General features: G+C 39.9%; 1 protein-coding gene across 3 annotated transcripts in view; it reads right to left on the bottom strand.

Annotated features, from left to right (window-relative positions):
* The window catches only part of A1CF (APOBEC1 complementation factor), a 74181-nt gene that overhangs the window by 3067 nt on the left and 53220 nt on the right, over positions 1–17894 (bottom strand). For 2 of the 3 annotated variants that reach the window (XM_006022938.3, XM_014519612.2), the window contains 5 exons: positions 15891–15988; positions 14689–14962; positions 11467–11675; positions 6269–6405; positions 1840–1973 (listed from right to left, as the gene is read on the bottom strand). In XM_006022938.3, coding sequence (XP_006023000.1) covers positions 1840–1973; positions 6269–6405; positions 11467–11675; positions 14689–14962; positions 15891–15988 — 852 coding nt within the window. The remainder of the gene's footprint in view (positions 1–1839; positions 1974–6268; positions 6406–11466; positions 11676–14688; positions 14963–15890; positions 15989–17894) is intronic. The other variant, XM_006022939.3, reaches the window with a different exon arrangement.

The raw sequence follows: 17894 nt of genomic DNA, 5'->3' as shown, positions 1-17894 counted from the left end.
ATAAAGCTTTGGCTGGGATGATCTAGTTGGGGATAGTCCTGCTTTGAGCAGGGGGTTGGACTAGGTGACCTCCTGAGGTCCCTTCCAACCCTAATTTTCTATGCTTCTATGAAAGTTCCACCATATATGACTACATAGTAGAAGTATTTGGGAATTTCCCATCAAGATATTTTTTGCTTGAAAATGTCATTTCCAAACAAAATGAGTTTTCCACTGAAAATGTTCAGTTTTGCTGACATTAATTGATCGTTATTTATTGAAAAAAACAAAACTAAATATTTTGCTTTGGGTTGACTTGGCCTAGATCAAAATATTTCTGTTTGTTGAATCAGCCCTAGTTTGTTTTGAAACAAATCAGCATAAACTGCATGGTCTATTGGCCTCTGTTCTGTCCTGTAGGCCAAACTACTAAAGTGGCTGACACCTCCCACAACACTTCCCATACAAAATGGTCTATTCTCTGACCAACAATGTGGTGCATTATGGAAGTTGCATGACTTCTGGGGAATAAAGAGAGATGTGGTATAATCAAGGAGTTTGGCTGGTAGATGTGGACATTAGGGAACCCAGACTAGAACTCCTATGATGGATGTGTCATTAAATGCAGTTTAATGTTAATCATACTTGAGGTAGGCATCTCAGGTCACTTCAACAAATCAAAACAAAATGCTTTGCCATGATGATGTTTTAACTTTTTTATTCAATTCAGGATGAAAAAAGTTGAAGTATCAGAATTTCCCCTGAGGGAGAGTTTCCTGTTTTTGCTCAGCTTTATTCTGTAGGCCTCTATTCAATATGTTAATATCAGTTTCCACTCCATCCACTGTGAAAATCATTGAATGGGTCAAAATTGAAGAAGCCATCAAGGGCAACAGGGACAGGGAAATCTATAGGCAAGCCAAGAGCAGAGCATATAGATATGGCCAGGGATATGCAGAGTTGCAGCCATCATTGACCAAGGATTTCTGCCACTGGCAGTGTGTGTTGTAGGCAGAAACTTTAATGTACATCTATTTGTCAAACTTCCAAGACAAATAAATAAGGGAGGGTGAAAGAATAGGAGAGATTATAATTAAGCAGTAAATGGGGATTAGATTCAATAAAAAGTCCATTTGGCTAACATACTACGGAAGCCTTCACCAACCCAGACAAATTGATTTTTCTGTGGCTTTTGAGGACTTCTGTGGCAGGAAGCTGAATAGATTTTTTTTATTGAATTCATCCTTGAGATGCTCCATACAGTTCAGTAGTTCTAATTAATGCATGCCTTGTGTGCAGTTTGGCACAAGGGGTTCCCAGTACATCAGAAGCACATCCACAGTACATAATATTGTAAATGCAATGCCTGTAAATTGGGTTTATGTTTCTGGTTTGTTCTCTATAATTTTCCCAGGCATTCTGGTTAATTTTAAAACCTGTTTACTAGGGATCTTTACTCAAAATGGAACAATAAATCCTTAGCCTTCTAAATCTGAATAAGTATGAAACAACTTAAATTTTGAGTCTGCCGCCCTTTGTCTAATGGACCAACACAACTGTAGAACTGGACAACCCCCAACCTTGTGAAAGTTCTGAAGTAGATCTAGCCCCTTCTTCAGTTTTCTTTCTATTTTTTTAGGACAAATTTTCTCCTCCAATACCTCTGGCCATAATACGATGTTTCAAAATCCCTATCCTCATCCCAGCAAGCTGTCATTACATAGGCCATTATATCATCTCATATTCGAATAATATGGACAAGGAAGAATAGAAACATAGGCTTGAGTCAAAAGATCACTGTAATCCTACTATATAGAATCAGTAGTTAACAAGACAGTGTCAGTACAGACCTTCACATACCTGGAAAAGCAGGTGCTGCGGCAGGTGCCTCTGTGCCTTCGATGGGAATGCCTAAGGTCTGAAGGGTATATTCTGCTGCATATGTCTTGGCTTCATCAATATATGCACTGAGCTTCGGAGGTGTGAAAGGATGTCTGTGAATCAGATACAAAACATTAGTTGCTTTTACTGTTGTATGCTTAACTGCTTGACAGTCCATATCTCCTGATCCAGTAGGAACGCATGGTGCATTAAGAATTCAAACAAACAAAACATTTGGAAAAAAATCATAAAAAGCAAAACAATTAGTTAAATGTATAGACTTTTACATATGGGCTATCGGCTTGAGGTTTACTATTCATGCTGAAAAGGTTTCCTGCTTATTTTTTATTAACTCACCCTAACTGAGAGATCAGCTTTAAATAGATAATGGACGTTTGCTAAATATCTCTCATTAATACTTCTGGATTGCTTGATGTGGTGTAATCCTGTGAAGCAGACCTAAACTAGCATTAATTTATATTGCTATTATCATTAGCAATAGGAATGTACAGTACTTGATTCCTAATTGGTATAACTATGGAGGGTGGGGTGGTAACACAACCCCCTATTTTGAACTTTGGCTGACATCTCTCATAATAAGTCTTGTTTTAGTTCTTTACAACTTTGCCAAAATGTAATGATTTGCATCCTAATTTTCCTTGAGGAGTGTCTGCCTCTGACTGATTTTTATTTATTCTATTTTTATTTCAACCAAAACTATTCAGTTTCTAATAATGGTGTAAGAGAAAATAGATTAAAAGATGCAGGGGTGTAGGTTTTAGCTGTGTTGGTCTAAGGACATAGGCAGACAAGGTTCCTTGGGTGAATTTGATATCTTTTATTAGACCAATTAGATTAAAAGATGTCCCTTTTAAAAATAGCAATGACCATTTTGAGGCATTCTAGTCTCTGTGTGCAGAGGGGTTGCTTTTTATCATTTGGTTACAATCCATTGACACTTTTAAGTCGCTGAAAAATCAACTTTGCACATACTCAAGTTCATGTTCCAACCAAAGCCTGAGCAGGATTTTCCTTGCAATTGCAGTTCTAGGTTTCTGTGGGCTGTGTTGGTTCTAGACACCAGAAGTAGGAGCAGGGAGGCTATCTTTCAAGTGCCCTCAATATTTTCTCTGGGCTTTTAGGCAGTGCAGCCAATCTGATTCAAACACAGAGGGAACAAATGACAAGCAGGGGGAACTGACTTGAATAAAAAAAATACTAATTACAGAAAAATAGTCTATGTTAAAAGAGCACTAAAGCTAACAAAGTCGAGTGCTCAGAGTTAGGAAATGTCAGAGTTACACCTGCTCAAGTTTAATGCAGTCTTCTTGTGTGTATGCATTATGATTCAACTATTAATTGTACAATGTCATAGCCTGCCTTCTCTCTGACATGCACCCTCCTTAGTACCAGTGTTTTCAGTGTTCCCGTTGTAAGCTTCATCCCAGGATACTTTGCAGATTTTTCAGATTAATTAGATTATTATTCTTGTTCTGTTTTATGGCTTCTGCAAAATCACTTAAATACTCGCACATATTTACTAAGCATCTAACTCCAGGATTGATATTCAAAAAGACCATTAAATTTTTCTTTTAACCAGAGAAAACATGGTGCCTAAGCATTGATCACCCATCTTTTTCCCTCTATCTCCTCTTGCTTTTTTCCTTTCAGGACCAATCAACATTTTTACTCTCAACCTCCAGTGTTCCGAATGAGTAGTTTTGGGGAGGAAGGACCAGGATCTAGCCAGGGCTAAGGACAGACATTACACATAAACCAGTTTAAATAATCAGAAACTGGTTTAAACCTGTAACAGAACAGATGTTCAGTGCACATAAACCAGTTTGAGATAAACCTGGTTGAATGTAGCGTCAGACTTAACTGATTTGGCTCAAACCGGTTTATGCAATGTATGTCCCAGACCCTTTGCTGGTTTAAGCTAAACCAGACACCCCCAGCATCCCGGCATGCTCTCTGAGCTGGGCGGGGCTCTCTGCTCCACAGCAGGGCTGGTCCCTCCCCTCTGCTCCTTGGTGGGAGCTCGGCAGAGACTTATAGGCACAGCAGGGTTTGCTGGCTTCCCCGTGCCCCGCATCCCACCTCTCACCACTCGCTGCTTAAGCAGAGATCCCTTCCTCGTCTCTCTCACAGGACGGCAGGGCGGCTCTCTTCAACAGCATAGACTGTAGCCAGCATGTGGGATGCTAGCTAATACTGTGTAAGGCAGATAGGACAGTGTCCGCTTAGGGCTTTTTGGAGGTAATCAACAGCTCAGATGGTAATGTCCCTGCATTCCTTCCTTTGGAAAAAAGCTGTTTAAGAAGAGCTTGTAATGAGCGAGACTTCATTTTCTGATGGGCTGTTAAATGCTGATGGGGGAGGGGTCCCTAACCATAGTGTCCTGCCTGGGCCTGGCCACGCACCCCTCAGCTCATTCCTGTGGATGGGAAGGGAGGGCTCTTCTAGATCCCCCCAGCTTTTAGCCTGAGCCACTGAAGGCATGAGCCTGCATTTCTGGAATGACAAGGGAATGTCTATCCACCTCCAAATCAGTTCAAGCTTTGCTGGTTAGACTAACCTTCAAAGATTGATTCAGTTCAGGCTCAGGCTTTTTGAATGTCTGTCCCTAGCCCAGAAAAATAAGCCTCTGATTTCCTGTCTACTTAGCAGCAAATGATCATGTCTCATTCAATAATGTTCTCCAACATACAATTCACCTAACTACTTTTAAAAATGTCAAAATCTCATAACATCCATTACAAATTAGTGTAGCATGTTCTTCACACATGATCACCTACTATATGTTCAGAAGACTGTAGACTCATTTAGTGCATAGGATGAATGGTGCTCCCTACAGTAGCAGCTATTAAATATTTTATTTTATCCTTATTGTTTGATGTGTGCCTATGCTTTATTCAATGAATACTATTTAAACCCTATTCTGAAGACAAAGTGATTAATTTTCTATAGTCTTCACTAATATGTTTGTTGGGTATGTCACAAATATAAATGATCTCCACAACAATATGGTAAAGTAATGGGGTGTTACTGTCCCTATTTTACAGATGGGAATTGAGTCACACACAATTAAGATCAAAAGCGCTAGCTAATTTTGAGGCTCTTTGCACCTCACATTGTTCCAGTTTGTTTGTCCATTTTATCAGAATCAAACCATGTTTTTAATACAACATTTTTTCAAATCTTTCAATCACAGATTATCATACCCAAAATTGCATTTTTAGGCCAAGGGGAAACATATCAGAGTTTGGACTATTCAGTGAGGTGCTTAGACAATAATATTCTTGAATGATAAAGATGGTGCATTATAATGAGTAGGATCCAAGTGCGGATGAGGGGGTGTGCACTGGTGCAGTCACACTCCCCTTTGATTCCTGGTTCCCTCAGAGTTTAAAACCAACTGCCTGGCAGGATTCAGGAAACAATGAGCGAGTCAACTGACTTCATGACTGATTATAATCTACTTAATTCCTTCTAAATTTTTCATTCCACAGATGTTAATTACCCTTTCTTTTTGAATGGTCCTGATATTTCATTAATCCAAGCTATCCTGTCTTCTGCAGTTCTACTGTCCGTTAGCTGCTCCTGGTAATGTAGTTTCTATTTCACAGCCCTGCAGACTATTTTCAACTTCAGCTAAAAACATTAACTCAAGCGTGGAAATATTAACTCAAGTGAACATTAACTCAGATATGGAAAGAACTTGCAGTGAAACAATGGATGCACTGTCAAGATGCTGAAGAAGACCAGATTTTGTTCTATGAACCTGGAAAGGAGATCAACATTTAAGTCTAATGACTACAGAATCAAAAACTTTTGATTATTTTTGCCTAGTTTGGTGTGTTTTATGCAAAATATAGCAGATTAATGCACATGCCAATAAAGTTATAATTATTTTTGCTTCAAATTTAAACTGAGTAATTGAGCCCTTGGCTCCTAACATATTAGTGAAACTTCCAGTTTCTTTTTAACTGGAGAAAAATATGTTGTGTTATGTATGATTATGCTGTCCAGTATTTGCATCCCTCCTTTTCAAAATCCTAAATCTGCCTATGGTAGGATCTATCTTCATATTTTGATCCAAAATCTGGTGACATTCCAACAAATAGTTTTTTTCTTCCTAAAGTTTCTGAAGGAATTGTTATGAGCATATAAGAGATTTAAGGAAAGCCTATGTGGGCTTCATGCAGTTTTTACTTGAGAACAGAGACAGTATAGGTAAAGGCTGGTATTTGTATTTATCCCTTTTAGTCTGTAGGATTTTATTCTGCTTTCCAAAATTTGAAATGACTGTAAAAACCAACCTGTATAGTTGCTTTTGAGTAATGATGCTAAATACATTGATTTAAAAATCCCATTAAAAAGCACAGAAGATGATATAGTTACATACATAGTAGGTTGCTGGCTGGCAAGGGCAGGTATAGTGACTTTATACAAGAACAGTTGTCTTTGATCTTGGCCAATTGCAGAATGAAGCTGGTAAACAGGCTGTCCCCAGTTATTTTTCTGGCAGATTTCTTCTAAGATCTATAAAAGAAAAAATGATTTACTACAGTTAGAGCCACACTTTAATGGTCTGGCCCATCTCCAGGCTCATCCACTGCAAAGGTCCATTACTTTCCATGAGTTTTCATCTGTAGATGGCATGCTTCTTTTTGAATATAATGTAAGAAGAAATAGAAGCTCTGGTGGTTTAATAGGTTGTGAACTCTAAAATTAATAGAAACATCTGAAATTTTCAAACACCAATTAATTCATAAAGATAATTGTCACATGTCTACATCTGATTCATTTCAATTTAGTCCATTAACTGTTTTACTTTGATGTAGCACTGGATAATTTCCTTTGAATTCTAATTCAGTAATTCTACTTGTGCATTCCTGAGTTCTGCACTTTTAACTCCTGTTAAGGCATTGCAACTTGATTAATCCCCCATTGGATGAAATGGATAAAAAGCAGTGGGATAGTTTCTGTCCAACCAGGACTAGAACATAGAGCCCTTTTCCTTCCAGGCGAGCATCCAGCTACACAACCTACCCTCCCTCTAGCTTGTTCTCTTTTTCCTGCCCTAGAGTTATTTACATTTTGAAAGGTTTGGCCTGTACCAGACTATTGTCCCTTAGAGTAATTTATGCTCACCCCTAAATTTGTCCCTGTACTTTCCTATTGAAGCAACTTTATCAGAAAAAAGTTTAATTTTAAATAAATGTCAATATCAGTTACATTTAAAGCTGTCCCTTGTGAGTTCTCACAATCTTTAAAGGTCCTTTGGCTTTAACTACCAATATTCAGACTTCGGCACAGGAATACTTGCATCCCAGGAGAATTGCAATTTCATGTCAACGGCCTGAGAGACAGAGAAGCTTTCTGTTGTGTTTTAGATGTTGTATACATTGCACTATACCAGGATTTGGCTAAATCTGGCCTGCAGAAATAGAAGGCTTTGCCTCTGTCTTTGCTGGGGCTCGGCAGCTGGCAGCTGTGTTTGCATTGCTGCCATTTTTCCTCACTCCTCGCTCCCCAGCTGCAACATGGGAATGACCTCCAACCAGTGGGGAACTGAGTTGGGATGGGGCAGCTTCCAGCTGTGTCTGTGCTGCAGCCAGGTGGGTTGTTGGGGGAGAGGCAGCTGCAGTGCAGACACAACTTCCAGATGCCCAGCCTTGGTGCAGCTCCCCACTGGCTGGAAGCTACTCCCATGCTGTAGTTGGGGGGGGAGGAGCGGGGGGACTGGGGAGAAGCAGTGTAAGCAGTGTTGGGGCAGTTCCCAGTTGCCCAGCTCTGGTGCAGTTCTCCTCCCGCTGCAATCTGTGCTGGTGCCCCAGCTGGGAAAAGGTGGTGCCAGCACTAGTACAGCTCCCAACTGCCTGGCCCCAGCAAGTGTGCAGGGAAACACCTTCACTGGTGACACACTGCTGAAGTCATCCAGCCCACACCATAACGGAGCTGGATTGTTTTGCTCTGCAACTTAAAAAGACTGCCAGCCCCTGTACTATACAATTATTGTGCTAACTCACCGTCTTCTTTTACAATGAGAAATAGCACGTTGAAACCTCACAAGCAACATTTGTGAGAACACCTACAGTACCCAGGAGGTGCTGGTACACTGCTTGGTGTACACTGCTTTTTCTTTCTGTGGTATGGGAGAGACTACCTCTGGACTCAGCGATAGAGTGAATAAGGGTGATGTACTCTAACCAGACACTATAGTTCATAAAGGAGAGTGGGAACAAAAGAAAGCCGGCAGCGCACGGTTATTTTTAGCAGCTACATCGCTGTAGCAACACACTACTGTGTGGGAGCATGTCGCTACAGCGAGACAGCTGCAGTGTCACAGTTTGTGCCCTCCAATGCTATGTTGCCATAATGCGTTGCTACGGTGATGTAGCATTTTGTGTAGATGTGCCCACAGACAAGTATTAATTTAAACTGGATCAGGTACAAAGCAGGGTAATTTATATGATTAGGAGAACAGAGAACCTATTTTATAAGAGAAGATTAAAAGAGTTTTTTGCAAAACAAATGTTGAGAGTGGTTTTACTTTGTATAAACCTCTTTGGTAAGTGAATATCAGGGAGGGAGGAAGTTATTTAAATTAAAGAACAATATCAGCATAAATAGGATGCCCACTTGAGACAATGCGAGATCTGGGACACTGCCTGCACCCGCCAATGGCTTCAGGAAGTCAATGGCCTGTTAATGACCCATTGTTCTTTCTTTCACCAGGTGTTAACAGTCACCTATGAAGTAACAATTAATGTTACTTAGCAATTTTGCTGTCTGCTGGGCTTCCTATTTCACAGCTGCTGCCGCTCTGCTTCTGAGCCTCAAGCCTTGTGCCCTGGATGCTCGTTTTCATTTTCACTGGCTGGCTGGGGCCAAAATCCGGGACTGTCACAGCCAATCTAGGACATGTGGTCACCTTAGACATAAGATCAAATGGCTAAAGACTGACCATGAACAAATTTAGACTGGAAATTAGGAGGAGGAATGAAGGTCTGGAATGGTCTTTCAAGCAAACTTGTAAGAGCAAGGAACCTGAATTGTTTTAAGATGGAGCTTGATAACTCTATGGAAGCACTAGTATGATGGGATAGGGTGTTCATGGGGCAATAAATAGTGCATATACGGATATAAACATAACTCATAATCTTCATTTTTGTGTCAGATGCCTTTTAATCCTAGGGGTTGGGGCTTCTCTCTGTCACCTGAAGGTGTCAGGAAGAATTTTATTTATTCAAAAATGCTTTATTTGCTTTCCAGTTTGTTTGTTTTTGGGGGGTGGGGGGTTTGCTTTGTTCTGAAACACTTTTTACCCCATCTCAGAGCATTGGGAGCATTCCTGGAAAGCACTCACCCTCCTGCTAGTCCTTAGAAATCTCTCGGGTACCTGACTGGAGGGTATTACTCATGTGGTCCAAATCAAATATATTGCCAATATTGAGGTCAAGAAGGATTTTTTTTTCCAAGTCAGATTGGCAAGGACTGTGGCATTTTTGCTGTCCTCTGTAGTACATGACATGGTCTTCTCCTCGAGATTGTTCAAGCACGTAGCAGTATAATAATTCCTGGCTCTTACAGTGGCAGTTCATTGACTGTAACCTTTCCCCCCAGCATATTAAAGGATTTTTTTCTTTAATTTTTTTGGGTGCTTTGAGATTGTGATTTGTGAGATTAATGTGGATCCATTGGACAAGTCAGTGCTTGCAAATACAGGAAAGTGTATTTGGTTGCTTTAGAGATGCCTTGCAGTCCTATGTTTGAATTCAGACTTTTGCTTTACTTAGTTAAAGGAAAAGAGAGGGGAAGTACTTGTCATTAAGATCAGAGTCTTAAAATTTCAGGCAATTTTGATCTGAGTTGAGACTTAGGTTGTTATCTGTCTAAACCTCAATCCTGAATACTTTGCACATAAATAACTTTATATGATTTCAGTGTTTCTACATGTAGCAAAGAGTTCATGATTGGTTTAATAGCCCACGTTTCTCTTTCCTAATTTTGAGAGAGGATTGCTGATAACATTTTCAGGTTCTTAGCATTTATCTTTCATGGAAGGTTACACAGCCAAGTTCTTCCCTCAGATGTCAATCATTCAAATCACAAAAGTCAGAGACCACTGATTTACTGAGCCATAGTAGAACATGTTTAAATTTTGAGGCAGCAAGCTTTGTAAAATGTTATTATGGTACATTACAACAGGCTGTCCAACTGGTGGCCTGTGGTCTGCATGCAGCCCATGAGGGGTTAAGTTGTGGCCCCTGGGCTCCTGCCCAGCCACTGCTCTCCCCATCACTCTGGCTACAACAGCAGCTGGAATCTTTGGGATCCTCCTGCCTGCTCCAGCTTTCAACACCTGCTCCCACCCCAGGAGAAAGGGCAGTGCAGTACAACATGGCCAGGGGAGCTGAGGGTGAGCCAAAGGCCATTGGGTGCAGCCATAGGGGGCAGAGTGCCCGCAATGGTGTGCAGTGAAGCAGTGGAGAGTGCACAGGTGTGAGTGCAGAGGGGGTCATCTGTGCAGCCCAGTGGGCCCAAGGCTTGCCCTGGTGCAGCCCACTGGCCTGTTGCCCTTCCTGGTGTGACCTGTGGGACATTCAGCCTGTCTGCTTAGAAGTTGGACAGCTCTGCATTACTGACTCATAAAAACTAGGGCTGGAAAGAACCTTGATGTGCCATCTTGTCCAGTTTGCTGCACAAGGTAGTATCATCCTGGTTTAAACCATCACAGGCATATGTTAATGTAATCTGCACTTAAAAACTTCTGAAGACAGAGTGCCCACAATCTCTCTCGCAAATGTGCTCCAGTGTTTAACAATCCACATTGTTAGAAATGTCGTCCAAATCTGATTTAAATTTCCCCTGTTGCAATTTATGCCCTATCCTGTGTCCATAGAACAATTGATCACCATCCTCTTTATAACTAACTTTTTTGTATTTTAATCAAATCATCCTTAAGTCTTTTAATCTGTAAACTAAATAATCCCAGTTCTTCAAGCTTTTCATTATATGTCATGTTTTCTAGATGGCTACTTTTTTGTGGGGGGGGAAGGAGGGGGGGGGGGCGTTCTTCAGGCATCTCTCCAATTTGTCCACATCTTTCTTATGCTTTGAAAAGCAGAAACTCTTATTTTTTAGCACAATGCCATTCTTATTTTTCTCAGTTTAAATATTCTTTATTGTCTCCCAAAATTAATTATTTTTCTTTTAAAAAAGAAAACTAGTATCAATAATGTATTATTCCTAAGATTCTTAGACTCTTTTTTATTCACGTACCACCTCAAAGTATGTTGAGGGAGAAATAAAAGTAAAAGTAACCAGAGGACACTGTCCAACTTTGCATCGTCTTACACGTAGGTGGAGTATCCCCTAAAACAGCCTTTAGAATGACTAGTATTAATAAAAGTAACTTTTAGTAGTTCTCTATATATCAACATCACAGGTGAGGAGATGAGTAACAATTCAGAGACTATTCTATTATCTCCTCCTGTTCTTTTGTTTTTCCAAAAATTTAGGGAAAATGTAAAAGACTAATATTGATCTGGCTAGAGCTGTCCACCCTTGCCCCTCCCCATTTTTCACTGTACATACCTGAGGAGCAAGTTTAATTCCTTGGGGTTTTAATGTGACATGATTCATTGGGGTCAGCTCCATCCCAGGCAAGAGATCGTAGAGTTTGTCTTCTCCCCTCTTTTCTCCTTTGACCTGGAATCCACGACCCAGACCAGTGTATGCCAAGTAGCCACGTCCTCCTAGTCCTCTAACTCCCGCAGCCCCTACAGGTACATTCATGTAAATTTCTAGGAATGTAAGAAGGCATTGAACTGAATCAAATCACCGGAAAATTACCCTGATTCTTACTGCATTGGAAAAGTTAGCCTCACTCACTGATCCTACTAAGATGATGGGTATGACTGCAGTCTTGCTAAGAGCTGATGCAAGTTCACATTGTACTTTTACCATGAAGTAGAACTCACAATAGGAACTCTCTTTATTACTGTACTTTTGTTAAAAAGGACAATAGTGCTATAGAGATATAACTATTATCTAAAGGACAATTTTATTTTTATTTTTATAAGACTTTGTAGGTTTCTTTTAATTTATATTTACTGTTTGCAATTTCAGCCAGAAAGATTTGAGCAGGCCAGTTTCCTTGGAAAATTCACTGCAGATTAGAAGATGGTGAACAAGGGAATATCAACATATTACAGTGTACATCTGTAAGATTATCTTTACCTCTGCAGTATCCCTTCTGCATTGAATTCTAGTAGTAATGTCATCATTATACCCTTGATTTTTAGCCCATCTTGTCTTATTTTTTTGTCTTAAAGGTCTTGAGACATTTTATTTGGAAGGAAAAATCTAGTTACTTATGCCTAAATTCCCATCTTCTCTGTTTTGTTCAGTCACCGTGAGGCTTAATTTTCCATTGAATTCATGCACAGATTACATTTGATTTTTTTTTGCCACTTTTCTAACCTAATTTGCAGTTGCACAGTAACAAGGACAGATATGTTTTAAACTGATTACTATCCATCAGCACCCATCAGTATAATTTAAGCATTTTAATGAACTTAGAATATAAAGATCCTCTCCTCTTTGAACTAGGGAGTCTTTTTCACATTACACCTGATTCCTTTCAGAATGATTGGGGATTAGGGAATTGAGAAGTGAGAGCACATTAAGGAAGAGGTAGCAGGGATTTGGAAGTTTTGATATTTTATAAAGAAATTTCAGTGCCTGCTAGATGTATGTATCCACAGAAAACATAAAGCAATGCAGATTTTCCATATCATAATCCTAATTTTTCTTAATCCTTTTGTAGAGGGATCAGTTCTAAAGGTGAAAGGGTATTCTGAAAAGGTATTTAGGTGCCTAATTTACAATCTTACTGATCACAACAGAAGTTTAGGCCTTTTTGGATCTGGTCCTTAGTGAATTCAATCCTCCTCAACTCTCCTGAGGTTCCAAACAACAGTTCTGACATTATTTTGGAACATCTTTCCATTTGGAAATAGGCTGTGAACTCCAATTGATTTCAAGTTCGTTACTACTAGAAATTAACTTCAGACAATGTCTGGACATGGATTTTGAAAACCCCATAATTCATTTCAGTCTATTATAAATATATTAGCATTTGTAAATGTAAACATATTAGGGGATATCTGAGCCTGAAGGTTCAATTTGGGACCTAATCTAACAGAAATTTGAAGCACTGGTTTCAAACTGGACTTTCCCAATAACCTATCTCAGGTGTTGGCAAGCTATGGAACCACTGGATCTGTAGATATGGGGCTTCACAGGCACTCAGTAGTGGGGGGTTCAGCTGCTGGCATTCTCCCCATGCTGCCATGGGGACAAGTGGAAGCAGTGGCTGAGTCGTGGCTTCTGCAGACCTGCTTCTGACTTGGGATGGGTAATTCCAGCCTGCAGCTGGCACCCTGCTCTATTTATCCTCCTCTATTGTTTTTGTTTGATGTATTGAAGGACACCAACATGGAAACAAAGAAACTATGCAAAGGAGCTTTCATTTTAAATCATTAAAGTTTTGTTTACCTTGAAGGGGGCCAAAATCAAACTTGTGTATCCATATTTGTGGAGACAAGAGGATACCACAAATACCAGCCATAACAAAACACACACACACACCAAGGTATTGCTAAAACTACCCAATTTTCATTCTTTCTTGTCTAAATAACTCAAAGGATCCATAATTTCATCAGCAGCCCCTGGCCATCTTCTAAAGTACTTTCCTGTTTTTCTCTCTGTTTGGAGGTTGATTTGTCACTTCCTGTGATGGGATCCAGTGCTGCTCAGGTGCTGGGATAGCTAAGAAAACTCAGGGCACCAGCCTTTGGAGGTAGGAGTCCACAAACAGAGCTCAGAAGCTTACTGGGGACTGGCTGTGCTGAAACCCATCCTGAGGCCATGAAAAGGAGGAGGAAATCAATTGCTTGGGCTGCTGGGACTGAATCCACTACCAACTAAGAGCAGCAAATTCTGGTGTGAGTGGAAAAAATCTTGTTCTGTTTGTTTTCCCTCATGGGACAAAAATGGTGGATTTCTGGTTTGTTTATTTTGGAGGAAGATTAATTCAAAAGCCATTCAAGCCTTTGCTTTTGCTTGCTCCTCAGGGTGTGAGAGTTTATTTTTTTGCTTGTTGTGTCTGCCTAAGGGTTCTCATCATTTTTACAAGGCAGGTTCTCAAGGCTGTGGGGTTTTTTCCAGCCTGGGAAAGCTTTTGCTGCATCTCTTAGAAACAGATCCAGGAACTCAGGCTGTGTTGAATGGTAGAAAGCTGATGATCTGTTGATATTTTCTAAATTGAGCAGAGATCATATAGTGAGGGGGGAAAGGAAATGGCACATAAGAGCAGGAAGTTTGGGAAGACAGTCAGGACTATTCTGTGCTAGAGATTAGGACTCCAAGGCGCAGTTTCAGGTGGTGTTCCTTGGTAGTGAGGAACAATTAAATGATAAACTCAGGATATTCCCAAATCATTAGGGACACAGAAGGAGCTCCAACTTTCAGACACTCTGAAGTGAGTGCTACATGAGGGTGTCATCTGAGATACTTCATACTAGTTTCTTCCTTTTGGTTAAACCTGATACATGCCTTGTATTTTTTTTAAATTTTTTTAGTGGTAGTAGATTTCATGTGATGCATAGATAAAGTGATAAATATGACAGATATTAGATTTCATAAATGTGGTCCATAATCTAGCTATGAAGCTGTTTCAAGGAAAGTATCCTACAGGCATTTTATCTTGATAGATTTCAATGATAGACATAGTCATAGCTAGCTGAAATTTACCTCTTATTGATGGAGGTCGGATAATGCCTCTGCTGCTGAGATGCCCTTTGGTGGCAGGGAAATGCAGGTTAGGAATAGCTGCATAGGCCTGAGGTGCATAGAAGACTGGAGCTCCAAGGTAAGCTGTGGCAGGGTCATATACATGTCCAAATGTGTATGTGTATTCTCCTTGCAACATGGTACCTCTTCCCCCTGTGCCTCTGGTATACCTAATGTAACTGTCTTTGTCTACTGGCTTGGCTAATGTCACTTCGATAGGAGACCCATCCAACACCTTTAAAAAAGAGGGATACTTTAAAAAATGCAGCAGAAACATACACAGCACAATATACCAAATTATTGGAGATAATTCTACACAAAAGCATTCAGATTCTATGCTTTGCTAACATGGATGACAAGATAGGGGTAGCTGGAAAAGAAAAAGAGCCTTCTGGAATGAAGCCAAATCTCTGTGGTAGCAGAAAGGAAGAGAAACGGTGTGTAGATTTCTGCAGCAGAGGTCTGGAGCATTGATACCTTTAAGGAAGGCCAGAATCAACTACTCTTTGTACCCAGACCCATGGCATGCAGGGGCTGCGAGACCTATACTTGCTGGTGTTGGAAAATATGAAATACACTCTTTTATTTTCTCTCTAGAATGCTGTAAAGTCAGGAGATTTTATATAAGCTCAGAATTGTTCACCCTTCGCCTGCTTATTTTAAAATTACACTGTTAGGGTTAAATTTTAGGTAAAATCTGTATGTCTACTACCTAATCCAAATGATAAAATAACAACAAGCACACAAATTGGAACCCAGTTCTCATTGTGAGGCTAATGGTAAGTACCACATCTTCAAGGCTAATTCCAAAATGGAATAAATCATGCAAAATCTGTATCACTAGGCTTGGTACAATTTATCAATGAAATACAGTGCATCATCTCTCCAAGAAAAGATAACTGTTTTATCCAAATTCCTAAGGATGAATGATATAGTGTTATGGTGAGGTGCCTCTATTCATATAGAGTTTGGCTGTATAAAATGTTTGCAAATAAATCCTAAAAGCAAATAATCTTGTTGAAATCCGAAAGTTACAAACAACTTTTGAATAGAAAGTAGGGATAGTTTCACTAGATTTATTAGCTATTAATAATCTGATCAATGTTGCTAATTACAATGCTACTAATCATAAACCTAGCCAGTGACCTCTACACAAATTTTACCTTTCCATTTAAGGCTTTCATAGCTTCAATAGCATCTTCTCTGTTATTAAAGTGCACAAATGCATAATCTCTTATTTTCTTTACTCTTTCAACTGCACCTACAGAAAAAGTTGAAATATCAGTTATGCAATTGCCTTTTCAAAGGAATTCAGATTCAAATTAACTTTCTGGATTATGCTTTTAGCATTTAGTTTTACAAACCAAATCCTGATAACATAGATATTTATGTAACACATATAAGTGTCTCTTTAATCTAATAATTATTTATGTGTAAAGCTGTGTTTGCGCTTAAATAAAGTAAAATCAGGATAAAATGTATGATTACTGTACATGCCATGCTGCATTTCTTAAACTTTTGTTTGATTACCAACTCATAGTATTACACATCTTGATTTATACATCTGAATGGGCATTCTGGAGACCTAGTATTATCCAGTTACTTTTTTTATACCTTGCATGAATGTTACAGGGTTGTTTGCTTTTTTACTTAGTTTTTATATATGATTTCATATATGGTTACAGATGCATATAAAGATTTCAACAATATTATGGTTACAGATGCTATATATGATTATAGCTACAAGAACAATCTTGCACTGTTGTTTTCAGATATGAAACAAATGTAGCTACATCAAACTGTCAGAGTCAGGATTGAGGAGGAAAGCATATGAAGTCATCAGAACAAGAACAACAACAACTTTTAGAGACTATGATAGAGCCATGACCTTGGTTTCTGAGTGATCTTGTATTCCAGAATTCCAGAACTACATACATGTAAAATACAATTTTTGATTGTAACTTTAAAAAAAAAAAGCTTCAAGTTCAACTTGGAAGAATTTAAGTTTTATATGTTAGTCTTCACTGTGAAGGGTGAGTGCTACTGTCAGTTGGTTATGTTCCTTTAGAGTCCGAGTCAACAGAATGCTCTTCAAGCGACATCTGATTCACTTCTACTTTGGCTTTTTTTACATCTTGCAGATTGTCTGGACTTTTACATTCATGTTGCCTCAGCACATCCAGCAGTCTTAAAAGAAGTAGTTTCCTTTTATGCACATTTGATTTTGCCTATGATGAATCAGTGCTTTTTTTGCTTTGTCTCTCACCGGTGGCTATATAAGCCATGAGGTGTGCATCAGGACCTGCATCCAAGTAGTTTATAATTGATAATGCATAAGAATATGCACAAATTGATAGTGAAAATGTAGGATTTTTGTGATAAATATAGAAGGCCTTGTTGAGTCTGCTGTAAGGTGCACTAAGGAAAAAGACTAACTGGCACGACTGCCTATGAGGTTCTCTCAAGAAAATGACAACTTTCTTGAGAGAACCTCCATTGTGATTCTGTCCCAGAACAAAGCAGGATGGGTCTGTAAAGTATATGTAACAGGCATAAGCATGTGGTGGGAATGGGAGCTAAAAGACGATGCACAGAAGGAAAGATGCTGGTGGGCACACAAGCACTACCAGTACTGATGAGGATCTGGTCCCTATTGTATCATGTTGTGTTGCCAACGGCATACAGCAAAACTGGAGAAAGGTATTAGAGTTCCCAAATATGTGCTGAGTTCTGCTTTCCTCCTTAAAGTGTGTGTGCATGTGTATGCACATGAATGCTCATTCCCTCCCTTCAGTTGGAAAGGAACATTTCTCCCACTTCTGCCCATCTGATTTACCTGCTGCCATAGGGAACCCGTCTCCTGAAGGCTTGTGGTCAACCTCTACTTCTAGGATTTTAGATACTATAACAGGCCTGTCCAGCTGGTGGCTCACATGAAGACCCTGAGGGGTTAGTTTGTGACCCTTGAGCATGGGTGACTGGTGCCGCCCGAATCTGTGGGTGGGGGGAGGGGCACCAGTTTGCTGACAAGGGGGGAGGGTCCCCCAGAGGCTGATTGTTGATTGCGCGGGGTGGGGGGTGGGGGGGAGCAGCCAATCACCAACCCCAGAAGCACCAGCGGCGAAACTGGTGAAACCAGAAATGCACTTCCGCTGCCCTCTCCAGTT

Source organism: Alligator sinensis, unplaced genomic scaffold, assembly GCF_000455745.1.
Source record: "Alligator sinensis unplaced genomic scaffold, ASM45574v1 scaffold543_1, whole genome shotgun sequence".
In the NCBI taxonomy this organism is placed as follows: domain Eukaryota; kingdom Metazoa; phylum Chordata; order Crocodylia; family Alligatoridae; genus Alligator; species Alligator sinensis.
The sequence above is the reverse complement of the archived record's forward strand: the minus strand, read 5'-3'. Positions and strand labels throughout refer to the sequence as shown.